At 61.2% G+C, this 14,363-nt stretch overlaps 1 protein-coding gene and 1 long non-coding RNA gene across 5 annotated transcripts; one reads left to right on the top strand and one right to left on the bottom strand.

Moving 5' to 3' along the window:
• Positions 1-107: 107 nt before the first annotated feature.
• LOC125618322 lies at positions 108-11,335 on the top strand. Of its 2 annotated transcripts, none has more exons than XR_007349599.1 (3): positions 108-176; positions 10,529-10,588; positions 11,113-11,335. It is a non-coding gene; the product is annotated as an uncharacterized LOC125618322 (long non-coding RNA). The 2 variants fall into 2 exon arrangements; XR_007349598.1 differs by lacking the exon at positions 108-176 and adding an exon at positions 337-470.
• Positions 4,065-14,008, bottom strand: LOC125618320. 3 transcript variants are annotated; one of them, XR_007349596.1, is made up of 5 exons: positions 12,778-14,008; positions 9,922-11,219; positions 5,436-9,763; positions 4,303-5,044; positions 4,065-4,119 (listed from the first exon to the last, which is right to left on the bottom strand). XR_007349596.1 is itself a non-coding variant. In XM_048808881.1 (3 exons), the coding sequence occupies exons 2-3, from the start codon at positions 5,870-5,872 to the stop codon at positions 4,420-4,422; spliced, it is 1,062 nt and encodes a 353-aa protein (XP_048664838.1). In that variant the 5' UTR covers positions 5,873-9,763; positions 9,922-11,117; the 3' UTR covers positions 4,184-4,419. The 3 variants fall into 3 exon arrangements, 1 of the variants encoding a protein (XP_048664838.1); XR_007349595.1 differs by lacking the exon at positions 12,778-14,008 and having other exon boundaries at positions 9,922-10,031; positions 11,081-11,205; XM_048808881.1 differs by lacking the exons at positions 4,065-4,119; positions 12,778-14,008 and having other exon boundaries at positions 4,184-5,044; positions 9,922-11,117.
• Between the last annotated feature and the right edge of the window lie 355 nt (positions 14,009-14,363).

The raw sequence follows: 14,363 nt of genomic DNA, 5'->3' as shown, positions 1-14,363 counted from the left end.
CTGGGGGCTCTGTGCGGGTCACCGAGGTTCTCTTCATGGCCTTGCCAGCCGGCCAGCCAGGGAAACAGGCCACGCAGAGGGCAGGGCTGCAGCTGGTGCTCTGGCCCTGCCCACCAGTGCTGAGGGACAGTGCCCATGTCCCCCAGATTCGGGCCGGAAGCCGGGTGCTTGCTCTGGTGAGTCTTCCTTCCTGGGGTCCCGATACTTCAGAGCGTCATTCATACTCCTTCTTTTCTCCCTCTGCCTGAGCCCTGGGAGGGGCTGCGGGAATGATCCCTCTGCTAAGCGCCCACGGCGCTGCCTGCTTCTTTTAGTCAAAAGCCAAGGACAAAGTATTCTTGCGGGTCAGCGACAGCGTTGCATTCTGCACGCAAGCCCGGCTGCCGGCTGCCGGCTGCTGCTGTTGCTGCAAATTCAAAGGGGAATTCCATAGTCTTTCCCTGGTTCTAGTATAAACTTCTAAGTTTTTGGTAAGTTTGGAATGTTGTTTTTTCCTCCCGGCAAGTCCCTGTGCCCCTAGTTAAGGCGGTACTGTTCCAAGGCACAGCACCAAGGAAGGGTCTGGCCTGCTGGAGATTTTCGGTGTCGATGGGCGTGGGATGTGTCACGCTGTGGGCTTCCGTTGGGCAGGGAGGGGTCGACTGACCATCTTCATGGTGGGCCCAGCTCAGGAGGTGGCTTCGCACTGCTGTGACAGCCTCCCGCACAAACGGGCCATGGCTGCAGGCTGCAAGCCCCATGGTGAACCGCGGGCATCTGTATGGCTGGCAGCTCAGGGCCATGGAGCTGGGTGCGGCCCTGCTGGCGGTGGGCACGCCCCTCGGAGTGGGGCTCTCCGAAATGCCCACACGTGCGGGCAGCCGCATTGCCGAGGCATAGAGATGCCGATATTCTGTTTCAAACAGAGGGTGCCAGACTCCTCCATGCAGCAGCAGCGAGACACGCTCCTCTGGGCACCGTGGGGGGACCGACTGTCAGCAGCTCCGTGGGCTCCAAGCTGCTCAGTTTCGGCAGAGCTGCTGTGTGCGTGGTTGGATCGGCTCCTGCCTGGGAGGGACGATGCCAGGCTCCTCTTCCTGGCACCACCCTCAGAACACCTGGTCTTGCAGCGTCTGCCCCAGACTCAGCCCCTTCTCACATCCACTCGTCCCTCCTCCTCTGGCTCTGGGTGGGAGGGACTGCCTGCCGGTGTGCGTACTGCCAGAGTCTTGCTTTGCTCCCAGAGCTGCCTTTCAGACGAAATGAAATTGTGGTATTTGGAACCCACCCCTGGAGCTGGTCCTGGGGAGCCTTTTCAGAGTTCTGGAAAGTCCCGGGTTTCTGAATGTCACAGGGAGAGGAGAGAAGGCTGCAGCCAGAGGTGGCTTTGTGTCCATGGGGCAGTAGACCAGGGCGGGGCGGCCGTGTGGAGCCAGGCATCTGCGCCCACCAGGGCCTTCCTGCAGTTCCAGGGAGAGCCAAGGGGCTGTGGCAGAATTCAGAGGGAGGGGCAACCAGGCTGTTGATCCCCTGGCAACTCGTCTCGCAGCTTGGGTGAGGAGGGCCCCTCCGGCTGGGCCTCAGTTTCCCCACCTGTGCAGGGAAGGTGTTGGCACAGAGGTCTCTGTGCACCTCTGCTTCCCCAGCCTGGGCCCTGCTGTCTCCCTCTCGCCATCTCTTTGGCTATCAGCCGTGGAATGAGTGATACTCCTGTGCCCGGGGTCCAGCTGCCGAGGGGGCTGTGCAGCGTGGAGGGAGTCACTGCCCTCTCTGTTCCTTGGCATTGGGGCTGTAGTCTACCTCATAGCTGTCACTGCTTGCCCAGGGGGTTGGGGCTGTCCGCTGAGTTGACATCCCAGCTCCGGGGCTGCACGCCCTGCTCTTGGCACTTGCTCTCTCCAGAGGCTGCATCTGTAGGATGCGGGCGAGTGTTCATGTTCCAACACAGGCTCCTGGCGGGAGGCTCTTCCTTCTTTTCTGTTGGTCTAAGGCACCTGCCCCTGCATTGGGGACGGGAAGCATTTGGGGTGGTGGCCAGCTCCTAGAAGGCTAGAAATGAGCTGCCCAGGACAGCAGAGCCAGAATTGGCCCCGCCTACGGGCACAGGGCTTCCACCCACACCACAGGGCGGAGCTCGGAGCCAGAGGGTCCCCGGGGGGAGGGTCTCTGCTTCTAAAGGGAAAGTCCAAATGACACCTCTCAAGAGGGTCGAATGAAGTACCCACAGCTCAAGAGGATTATTAGAAAGCTGATCGCTTGTCAGGAAAAAGCAGAAACATTCAGGGGTGGACAGCGAGTCCAGTGTGAAGGAGGAGGGGTTCAGGAAGAAGCAAGGCCAGTGGCCGCGTCCAGCGCCTAGGGTCAGTGCCCTCCCTGACGCCCAGGGTGTGTGGGCAGCCAGGGACGCCCAACTCTGTTCAGATAACTCAGGGAGGCTGAGCGTGAGGGGAAGGCTTGGGAGCACCCCCAGCAGATGGACGTGGCTTTCGGAAAGGCAGATATTTAATACAGAGCCACAAAGATCTCAAGTGACGCCTTCCCTGCAGGGCTGACCAAAAGGGCGGGAGACAGCGCTGGCAAACTGGAAGGTGGGTTTTCAAAATGACTCAAGTTGGAGGAGAGAAAAAAATGGACAAACATAGCGCCTCCTGGAGCAGGGCCTGGTCAGGTCCCGACACTCATGGCCACAGAGGAGCAGAGAGAGTCCAGCCAGATTCCAGGAGAAAGGCCCATCCGCACATAAGCAGGGAACCGAGAACCAAGATGGATGAACCCAAATGGGTGCAGACGAGGAGAGCCAGCCCCGGGCACAACACACTGCCGAGGACACACGGGCAGGGGCCTGGGGCGTGGCCAGCGCAGGGGCTCACGAGGTCGGAAAGAGGACCCCACGGCTGCGCTGAGCAAGGGACGCCCACCAGGGGACGCCCACCAGGGGACTCCAGGCCTCAGGGTTGAGTTCTATAAAACATTAAAGAAAAAAATAACATCAGCCTCACTGAGTTCTCAGAAAACAGAGGAGGGGGAAAAAATGCATTTAAACTTATTTTGAGGCCAGGACACTCCTAATACTAAACATGACAGACATCCTCATGAACACAGATGTGAAAGGCCTCCCGACGTCGCCCACCTGCGGTCCCAGCGACTCACAGGCTGAGGGGGTCACAGGTTTGAGGCCAGTTTGAGCAACTTAGTGAAATAAAAAGGGCTGGGGACGTGGCTCAGAGGTACAACTCCCTGGGTTCAATCCCTAGACTGTAAAAAAATAAAATAAAATAGATTAGGTTAGCTTTGAAAAAAACAAAACAGATATTTAAGAAAAAACTTAAAAACGTAGTTCAGGAATATATAAGAAGAATAACGTGCCAGGGTCGGGGGAGATTCACCCCAGGAATGCAAGGTTAGTTCAATATTCAAGAACCCATCGATTCAAGTCTTCACATTGGCACGAGGAAGGGGGAGAGAGGGCCTACAGCTGAGAGCACCTGACACCTGTTCAGCTAAACAGGAAAACTCTCACAGACCAGCAACAGGGGACTGCCCAAACTGGAAAAGCAGTGAGGGGCCTTCGTGGGAACCCACAGCTCACTCAGTGCCAGGTTGAGGGCTGTGCAGCCCACCGTCAGGAGGGAAGGAGGCCTGTCCTTGCCTCTGCATCTCACCTCGCCCTGCAGGGCCCAGTGAGTGTCACAGGGCACACAGACACAGAAGCCACACGTGCTGGAGGAGAGGACCTAGGACCTTCCCATGGGGAACCCCAAAACTCATTCTGCAGAACTCTTCCAGACATGAGAATCCCATCTCAGAAGGTCATCGGACACAGGTCAGTGTCAACAGTCAGGGTGTCTCCACGTGCCAGTGGCCAAGATGGGACAAGCAAAATTTAGAACTTATTGCAGTGGTGTCTGTGGCAGTCTGGCTGGGCACAATTCATGAGCCACTTGTCAAGCAGAAACGAACTTTATTTTTAGAACACACACACCCCGCACTACAGGAGCTCTTCAGGAAGTCCCTCAGAGCCCAACTGCCACCCCTGGCTTCCCACCAGCCTCTCAACCCCCACTCCTCCTGCTCTTGAGGCCGATTGGCTGGGTCATGTGGGCGGAGCCAAAAGAATCCCCCAATGAGCAGCTCCGTGGTCTGAAAGAGCAGGGAAATAGCCCAATGAGCATCACCGCAGAGGAGCCAATCAGCTGGCAGCTGGAAGTTTGCTGGGGCTGCAATGAGCCAATCAGCTGGAAGTATGCTGGGGCCGCTTCGCTGTGGCTCTGGACAGGTGTCAACATATAGAATACTTAGGAATGGATCTAAGTGTGTTATTACCTGTGCTCAGACCTAGGACACGCAGCTGAGAGTGACGGACAGATGGAAAGCGGGAGGTCACCCAGTCACGGGTGCCAGGTCCAGATGGTTGCTTGGAGCCTCAAAGAAACCCCCGAGTCACTTTGTAGGAGTTGACTCAATCCCAACAGTGCAGGAGCCCAGAGAGCCACAGCTGGAGACGGAGAGGTGGAGGAGGCCCGTGGTCCAGGGGGCCCAGCGTGGCCTGGCCCCTCGCGGATCAGCGTGCAGAGTGAGCCCTGCCAGGAGCCACGCTCGGGCACTGTCCTCCCGGGGAGGGGCCCACACCCCCCCACTGCAGTGCCCGCCAGTGGGTGGCCCCAGGCCTCCATCTGGGGCCGCCTCGGGCAGTGGGGCCGGGAGAGCAGGGGAACAGGTGGGGGACTGCAGCCCTTTCTCCCACTCACCGGGGCCAGCACTGCCCTCAGCGGCCACTTCCTGTGGCTGCCTGCAAAATAAAATGCCGGGGACCGTGTTCTCGTGCCAACACCAAAGCAGTGACAGAGGAGAGGAGGAAGGGACAGACTTGCCTTCGTTAAAATGGTCAGTGTTGGGCGCAGCGTCCCACGCCTGTAATCTCAACAGCTCGGGAGGCTGAGACAGGAGGATGGCAAGTCCAAGGACAGCCTCAGCAATTTGGTGAGGCCCTGAGCAACTTAGCAGGACCCTGTCTCGAAATGGGCTGGGATGTGGGTCCGTGGTGAAGCAGCCCTGGGTTAAATCCCTGGAACCAAAAAGTAAATCCATGAAGGAGGACACAGAAGGGAGGAACTGCCGGTGTCAGCAGGCCGGGGACCGGCAGCTGAAAGCACAGGGCAGGGCGTCCCCTCCCCCAGACAGCTGGGTTCACAGACGCTCCCCTCCCTGGGGCAGGGGATGCGGAGCAGCCAGCAGCTGGTGGGACCGGGAAGGCCCGCATGTCCTCTGGAGACCAAGGCCAGCCTTCTCCTGCCCGGGCAGCAGCTCTCCCCCAAGAGGCACGCCCACGAGAGGCCGAGCACTTAGAGCAGCTTTGCTGAGGACAGGTCAACTAGAGGGTGGCTGGGACCCCCTCCCAGGGGCACTGGCTGGGCCGAGATGGCCCCCACAGAGGGCAGCTGGCCGGGAGGGCGCACCTTGGAAGCCCTGAGGCAGCATTGCGTAGGCAGGAGGCGGGCTCTGCCCTGTCCAGTGACTTCTCACAGAGCCCAGGAGGAGCAGAGCTGACCCGTGCTGAGGAAGCGGAGGGCTTGTGGGTGGGCACTGACCGCAGCTGCTGCAGAGGGCTTTCCGGAGCCTGGATGGGGTGGCCGTGACGGTGGCGCCTTCCTGGGGGGGCGGCACGGGGCTCCTCGGACTCTGGCGTGCGTCCACCCTGCGTAAGGCTGACTTCCAGAGTCGTGGAATGAGGCCATCTGCACGTCCCTGGTGTCTTGCCGTTGGGTTGGTCATGCAGGGACCCTCGAGGGCGGGCTTCATGCCCGTCCGGGCCCAGCGAGCAGACCTCAGAGCCAGGGTCCGCTGCGGCTGTGTGCCTGCTCCCGGTTTGGGCTTGCGGAGCCGTGGCTCTCATCTCCAGGCAGATTTGGTGACCAGACAGGTGGCTGCGTCCCCAAGAAGTCCCCGGGGCTCCTCCCCGCCTCTCACATTCATGGTCCAGGTGGTGAAGAGGGCACCCAGACCACCTGGCCCTCCGTCATCGGCAAGACCCAGTCTTTTCATTTGTCTTGACTGGGCTTTTTATTTGGTACCGGGGATTGGATCCAGGGTGCCTAACCATTGGGCTACATCTCCAGCCCATTTTAGTTTTTGCTTTGAGACAAAGTCTCACTAAACTACTGAGGCTGGCCTCCAACCTGAGATCCTCCTGCCTCAGCCTCTCGGGTCTCTGGGCTCACAGGCATGCACCCCCATGCCTGGCTGTAGGAGGAAGTCTTGACTGGGTCCTTGGTGACATGTGCCCATTACTAGGTGGACCACCAACAGTCACACCTTGACTGAAGGACTACAGGAGGAGGGTCTGGAGGTGGCCCCAGTCAGGAGGTGCTCTGAGGACAGAGAAGCCCTGGTGGCCCTCCCCTCGAGGAACATACCTCCAGGCTGCACTGTGTGGGTGTGGCTCAGGGCCAGCCTGACCACCTTAAGGCAGGGAAGTGGCACTGATGCCTGAGGTCAGCACCCAGCAGGCTCATCCTGGGCTGCAGAGCTGACCCATGGTGACCCCTGGCCTGGCGACTGTGCTCACTCCTGCCAGCCACTGGGGAGCGTGACGGTGACACAGGGTTGCAGCTGGCCATCTTCTGCTGGGCTCCTCGAGGTGTCCAGCAGTCCTGGTTGCAGAGATGCAGGGGCAGGACGGCCCAGCCAGCAGGCACCCCGCGGCCTGTCGCAGGAGCCTCCAGTTCTGCCGTCCTCCTGGCTGGCTCTCGGTCTGTGCTAAGATCATCTGCCCAACCTCTTCACCTCAGGCCCTGGGGAGGAGACGTGGGACTTCCCCGGACGGGGAGCTGGTGGCCGGGCAGCGCCGGCCTCAGAGCCTGGGAGGCAGAGGGCCTGGGAGGCAGAGGGGCATTGAGGCTGAAGGAGACCCCCTTGGGCTTGCAGAGACATCTTGGAATGCCTGGCCCTGGCCAGGGGACTGGCCGGCTGGGGGCCTCCCCGGAGCAGGGCCTCAGAGCCTGGGGAGGTGTCTGGCCAGGGAGCCCCTCCCCCACGGGCTCTTGTCACGAGAGGAGGCCCAGGGGCCGGGGCACAAAGCTGCCTCTGTCCTAGAGATAAGTCCCAGCAGCTACCTCTGTTGTGTTGTCAGAGAGCAAAAATAGACCCAGAAGGGGCTGGGTGGGGCAGGCCAGCCTGCTGCCTGCCCGCGGCCTTGAGTGGACATGCAGGTGTTGGTTACCAGCCCAGCTGGGCCCCTACCCCCCTAGCTGGGCTCCCCCCAGAGGAGGCAGAAGGACCCGCTGGCCCTGCATGACCGTCCTCCCTGGAGTCCCGGGTGTGGCCACAGCCAGGGCTGGACCCTGAGGCTGCTGGCGAAGGCCCAGCTCCAGAGCCCTGAGCACCCTCTTGGAGCACTCCCTGCTCTTGCCAGGCCTGGTCACCCACCAGGCTTCCGAGGGCACCCAGGGTCCCAGACCACGCAGGTGGTGGGCCACGGCACCCAGAGCAGGGAGTGTGCTGCCATCTCTGGGGCCAACCTGGGACATGCTGGCCACTTGGCCTAGGTCTGTCCACTCCGAGAATCTCACGCCCTCAGTGAGGAACTCCCTCTGGACACCTGAAGGCAGAGTCCACTTGCCCAACACTGCAGGAGGGGCAGAGGGCCTCAGGACCGCTTCCCTGGGCACGGGGCCGTCTTGGAGGCGGAGGTGAATGGTCCAGGGGATGAGTCTCCAGAGAGCCCAGGCCCTGCCTGGAGGCCCAGAGAGAGGCCAAGCGCTCTGACCACAGTGTGCCATGGCAGCCCCGCGAGAGTCAGGCCTGGGGGACAGCAGAGCTGGTCCTCCTGACCCAGAAAGGCAGCGGGGTCAAGGGCATACCGACCAGGGCCCAGACACAGTGGAAGCCAGGGCTGTGCTCAGCCGCCCGCCCAGGTGGGCTTTGGGGAAGCAGGGGGCCCCATACAGGTGGCCGCTGACATGCTGGGTCCCCCCAGATCCCCAGGCCCTGCCTCAAGCCCTGGGACACCAGTGTGGAGCCAGGTGAGGGCCCCCAGGTCCCCAAGGGGGTGCAGCATGGCCTCTGCCTCCACCTGGCAGGGCGGGGGGCTGGACGGGGGTCTGCGGGAGCCCCCAGCTGGGCTGCGCTACCTGGCGGCTTTCCCCGCGGCCAGTCCGACATGTGTGTGCCCCCCTTCTCCCTGGCACAGTTCCGAGGTGGATGTAAAGAAAACTATGATCTTTTAAAATAGATTCACGGGGAGGTGAGGGAGGGAGGGAGAGGCCAGGTAGGCCCTGGGCGCTCACGGCGGCTGGCCGTACCTCTGCGCCAGCCCTGGGGTGTCCTTACGGGTGCCCCACCTGTTCTTAGGCTCCTCAGACCAAGCGCTGCGTGGCCGACTGGCCTTTGTGGTGGTCCGTGAGTGTGGAGGCGTGAGCTGGAGAGGTGTGTGGCAAGGGACAGGGACGTCTTGCCCGTGGCCCGCTGACCAGCCAGTGCCCACGGCAGGAGTGGAGGTGGCAGCAGGAGGTGCGCTGGGGGCCTGTGCGGCACCAGAGTGCCTGCCAAGAGTTAGCCAACCCGCAGCCCGACCCTGCCTCGCGGCTCCTCCAACACGCGCCCGGAGACCCAGAGAACCTCCTGGTGAGTGTGGCCAGAGGAGCTGGCCCTGCTGCAGGCCCGTGCAGCCAGACCCTGACTTAAACTTTGTGCTTCACAACATCATTCAGGGGCTGGCGGCAGGCTGGACGCGTGGGGGTGGCCCCTGTGGAGGGTGCTGTGGCAGGGTGGATTTTCCTGCCTAGAGGTGGCCCTGCCTTTTGTGGTCTCTGAGCCGTGACCTCAGCTGAAGAGGCTGCAGGGCCTGGTGAGAGCCCCCCACCCCCAGCAAGATGGCTCTTCCCCCCAGAGTGGTGGCGTCCTGTCTGGCACTTGTGCCTCCAGGAGGCAGCTGGCCAGCCAGACCAGTCCCGAGGGTGGCTTCTAACTTAGTGGTCAGAGATTTTTCCTGTGCAAATGGCAGACGTCTCTCTCAAAACTTGAAATAGGACAGTTGATTGCTCCATAGAATTGGAAAATGTAAGGGGCAGATGATGAGCTTCAGGCACAGCTGGATCCAGGAGGTTTAGACTGTACAATCTCAAAGGTCACGCGAGCCTCTCTCTCCTCTGCTTTCCTGTGTAGTTTTATTTGGCTTCCACTCCAGGGGGACATAGGTGGTCTTGGACACTCCAGGCACAGAGCTACTACTCTTGGCTTCCTATAAACTTCTGTCTCCCCCCGGACGCAGATTAGCTGGCTTGGGTCACAGTCGGGGTGGCTGGCTTGGGAGGGGTCCTTTGGGAGGAAACAGGGAGTCGATCGATACCTAAGAAAGAGGGTGGATGAGGGGTGGGCAGAGCCATGCTTACTGCTACCTGTGGCCTCTCTGGGCGGCCAGTGAGCATCCCCTGGAGGAAAAGCGTCTCTAAACACAGAAGCTCTCGTGGGAGCGCGGGGTCTCCGGGCACCGGCCTCTTTCTTCTCTCAGAGAAATGCTGCGGCGGCCAGGACCCGCCTCCCCGAGCCCCGTCAAGCTTCAAAGAGCCACATCCATCTCTCCAGCTTTCAGCTTCCAGAAATAGGATCAGAAGGAACCTGTGTGGTCCCAGGGATGCGCGGCACCTTCCTGGGCAGGAGTCAGGCTCTGTCACGGCCAGCGGCGGAGTCACCGTCTGAAGGGCTTGAGTGTCCTCAAAAGCACTTTTCTTTTTATTTTATTTGAAATTCAGCAATGAGAACTGCTCCTGTCTTGCTCATCTGCACACTGTGAGGGTGAGAAATGACCAGGCTGGGGTGCAGGACAGCTTGGGGCTGGAGAATCAGCACCATGGACCAAATCCCAGCTCAGCCAAGCTGCTGTGTGTCTTTGGGCAAGTGACATCCCCTCTCTGGGCTCCAGTTTGAGCTTTATGAAGACAATACCTTGCATCTCCTCCTAGTGGGTCACCAGCATGATTCTGGGCCAGGAGAGGGCTGCACGTCCTTCACACCTGATGCTTCTAGGCTCCCGCAGCAAGATGTCAGCTCCAACTCTTGGATCAAATGGAACATTTGCTTCATGATCACTTCCAACAACCAACCTCCCAGATCCCAGGTCCCACAGTGGGAACAGAGAAGGAGTTTCTAACAGGCAGGGGCCGTGAGCACCCAGGACACAGAGTTGCTTGGCCAGCAGAGCCCTGCAGCCGTGGTCAGAGAGCCAGCTGGGGGAGACGGTCAGGGTGGAGCCAGCTGTCGGGGTGCAGGGCTGGGGCAGGGGGCAGCTCTGAGGAGACCCCTGGGCAGAGGACCCAGGAGGGCAGGGAATGATGCCCGAGTGGGGGCGGGGGCGGGGCCGGTGCAGCCTCATCCTGGGGGAAGAGGCTCCTGCCTGACTGCCCGAGGCTGTGACTGAGGGGAGGTGGGGACGGGACCCTTGAGCGCTGCCCAGGGTGGGCTTTGGAGGCCCCTGCAGCTGGGGTGGAGAGTTTCAGGAGGCTGTGCCGGCCCCGGGGCAGGCAGTTGGCAGTGATGGCTTTGGTCTCTGCAGAGCTGAGGACCATGGACCAATGAGGTCGGTGCTCCTCCCGAGGCCAGGGCCTACGTGTAGGTAAGGCCCTGGGGCTCCGCCTCGGCTGATGCTGTCAACTGCTCTGTGTGGCACTGGGCGGGGACGCAGGGCACCAGACAGGCACCTGCCGCTTAGGGCTGAGCCTCAGCAGCAAGATGTCCCTGGACTCACCTGGCCGGTGGATGGGATTTGGGGCTAAGGGCCAAAGAGTTGGTGACCTGAGTTCTCAGATGTGCAGCGCACGCACGCTCCCCACTGAGTGGTCCCCAAACACGTTTCTGATGCCAAGCCCCCCTCCCGGTCAAATCTGACCTTCCAGACCACGTGACTCAGGTTCTGCACCAAGACTCTCCTAGCCAGTGCCCTTGAGATTATGCCCACCTCCCAAATCAGGGGTGGCACAATCCCCCAACAGAGGGGCCTGAGCAGGGGACATGCAGGTTTCACCCTTCCCAGATGGGAACTGTCTCATGCTCCTGCTTTAGCACCGGCTGTGAGGGCTCAGGGTGGAGGAGTCCGCGCTTCTCCTACCAGTTCAGGGGAATGTTTCTTCTCGTGTGCAGAGACGCCAGGTTGGAAGGAGAGAGGACACCGATTCCCATGCAGCCTGGAGGTGGAGCTCAGTGATCACCGGGAGACAATAAGAAAAGCTGCCTCATCAGGAGGAGCCCTGCAAGGTCCCAGATCAGATCAGACACAGTGGGGCGGTCAGCGGAGTGGCCATCTGCAGAGTGAGCACTCGAAGGGCTTTAAGTCAAAATCAATTTCTATTAAATCTTTGGCTAATTTGGTTTGCAATTTCTTTCAGCTTGAACGGGTGTGCAATACCTAGAGGGCCTCCTGGCGGGAGGCCTGGAAGGACCCGGGAAGTGATGTCCCTGCCTCCCCGAGTGAGGTGGAGGCCCGTGTCTGACCCAGGGGCAGATGAGCTCAGTACTGCCCCCGGTAGCCACGGGGGAGGACTACCAAGTCCCTGAGACAGTGTCTGTTCCCATCCTCTGGTCCTAATTCTCGGAAGGCCCTGAGAACCTGCTATGGACAGGCCATGGAATATGGACCCACTGGTCCTTGGCTTTCCTCAGAGGGAGGCTCCTACTCAATGTGTGTAAGCAGAGGCTCAGAGAGGGTCAGTGACTTGCCACCAGCCACACGGTTTCAGTATCTGTCCCCAATGCTGTGTCCACATCCAAACCCTGACACTTGTAAATGTGACCTTATTTGGTGTCTGCAGAGGTGATTCAGATACCAAGATATGATCACCCTGGACTGAAGGTGGACCCCAATCCAATGACTAGGGTCACAAGAGGAAGGAGAGACGCTTCAAGACCAGGAGGCGTGAGGGGCTGGGGGGCCAGGGAACACAGGCAGAGGCCGGGCAGTGCTGCCGGAAGAGGAAAAGGACCTCCTCTGAGCCCGGGTCCAGCAGCACTCCACATCAGGGCCAGGCCGGCTCAGCACGGCGCCTCTGCCAGTGACCAGCAAGAGGAGGAGAGCAGGGACAGGGCCTCACGTCCCCTGGGTGCTCAGAGCTCCCGGCTGTGACCCAGGCTGTCTGGAAAGACGTGAGCCCTGACCCCAGCACCTCCGGCCTGCGCTGGGGCTCTGGTGCCCTTCTGCCCACTCCATGTCCAGCCTAGATCAGGCAGGCCGTGGCAGCCTCCTTCCATTCTGTGAGGGCAGGGTCAGCATCCCCAAAGGAGACAGGGGCCTCTGAAGGTGACATCGCACTACCAGGGTACACGGAGCCCAGGCAGTGGGCCCAGCCCACACTACTGGTGCCCATCTCAAGCTGCTCCCACTGCCCCTGTTTCTGTGGGTTCTAGGCCAGTGTCCCCAGGTGGCCTGCAGGCTGCCACCCACTCTCAAGCCAGGCCCAGGCCCTTCCAGGAAGTCTTCCCTGTTCCCAGGCGCCCTGTACCCAGCTCCCAGCCCCAGGCCCAGCTGAGAGAGCTCCCGGTCCCTCCATGTGCTCCTTCCTCCGCCAACGTCAGGGACTCTCTTATTCTTCGGGTCCCAGCAGTGAACCAGGAGCTGGCCTGGAGAGCGTGCCCTGTGGTGGGTGTGGCCAGGGCGGCGCACAAAGCGAATGTCCTCCACGGAGATCGAGGACACCATGGGATGTGCACCCTCCTGAGCTCAGGCCAGTGGCCACACCAGGACAGTCCTCCCAACTGGGGACAGTCAGGGCTGGCGGGGCCCCTCACGGTGTTGGGAGGCCAGGACCCTACCTTCTGGGTGCCCCCTGCGCTGTCTTCGGTGCCTGACAGGGAGGTGAGAACCAGCAGCCACTCGGGTCATCTGACTCATCCAAGTGTTGTTAGCTGCTCATTATAATTAAATCTTTGATGAGCTGTTTCTTATCTTCTTAATTAAAATAATTATGATGAATGGAGTGGATGGCACTAACTCGGACTGACCAGGAGTGTGCTGTGGTGGCCAGCCTGGGTTCCCAAGAGCTGGGCCCACTGTCATGGCTACAGGGAGTTTTGGGTCACCCTCAGGCACTCAGAGCTGGTCCACGGCCCTGAGGGAGGGAGGGGGTGGAGGAGCACTGCCTCTGGGCCTACAGGGGTCATCTGCTCAGCAGCCTCAGGCTTCAGACTAGGGCTCTGATCCAGACAGGAAGTGTGAGGAGAGGCTCTGGCAGCGGACAGCAGAGGACACCCACCTCTGCCCCGGGCATGGCTATGCCCCGGGGCCTTGCACATGTTGGTCTCAGCCCTTAGTGACTGGACACATGTGACCACACAGTGCTCCCCAGTTTGCAAAGCCCTGGCTGAAAAAGTGTCTTTACAAGGTCCTTTTCCTGCAGCAGGGCCACTGTCCCTTCCCACAGAGTGCTGGCTGCTGCTTAGAGTGGCCAGTCCTGGAGGTGGGGCTGGCTCCCCAGGGGCGATGAGCTGGTCAGCAAGAGCACAGAGCCGGGCCTTCCCAGGCCACCACCCTGACCCTGGCCTTGCAGAGCCGGGAACACCCACGTGAGGCCTGAGTTTCCCTCTGTGAGAGAAGGGTGGGCGGCCTGAGTCTGCTTCATGAGGTCATTGAGCCCAGATGGAGAGCCACCAGACACAGAAAGCAAAGGTCCCACCTACCCCACTGCCACTCGGGTCCCTCCCAAGAGCAGCCCCTCTGAGTCACCGTCTGGGGCCAGCTGACCCTCTGAGGCTGAGGTTTGTTTAATCACTCCACCACAGAGACTCTGGCGGGCCGGGGTCCTCTCCTCTGGGCGCTGGCTGGCCACAGCCCTGCTGCTCTTCAGGGTCCAGCGGCCAGTCCCTTGGCCTCTCCCGGCCCTGGGCGGGGCTGAGGGCTGGTGCTCGCCACACTTTTCAGGGGAGAGGGGTGCAGCGAGGTGCTGCTGGGACCTGCTCTGGGCCTCAGGATCCTGTGGCCAGCCCCATCCCCCGGGCTCACGGTGGACAGGCCGGCAGGAACCGGGCCCAGCGCGGTGGCGGAACGGTGGCCNAGGGGACGCGGCCTCCTTCTCTTGCCCCCCCAGGGCCCTCCCCACCTGGCGGGTCGGAGGGCGACGACCCGCCACCGCTGCAAGCTGTCTGAGCCTGAGCCTCGGGAGGCCAAAGGCCCGGGAGTCCCAGGCCGCGGTGCGCCAGCGGCAGGGGAGGCCGCGGAGCAGGGCCCCAGGCAGCTGGAGGCCGCGGAAACAAGAGTCCTTCTCACCCCGGTCCCGCCTCTCTGGCTGGGCCTCAACTCGCACACCAGACAGACAGTAGATGCATTTACTCGGCGGCACAGTAATGGGCCCAGCCTGCCCGCAGGTCAGGGGGGCGAGCAGGACCCGCAGCTCGTCCGGTTC

This window comes from Marmota marmota, unplaced genomic scaffold (genome assembly GCF_001458135.2).
Source record: "Marmota marmota marmota unplaced genomic scaffold, marMar, whole genome shotgun sequence".
NCBI lineage: Eukaryota > Metazoa > Chordata > Mammalia > Rodentia > Sciuridae > Marmota > Marmota marmota.
This window is presented reverse-complemented; position numbering and strand designations above follow the sequence as displayed.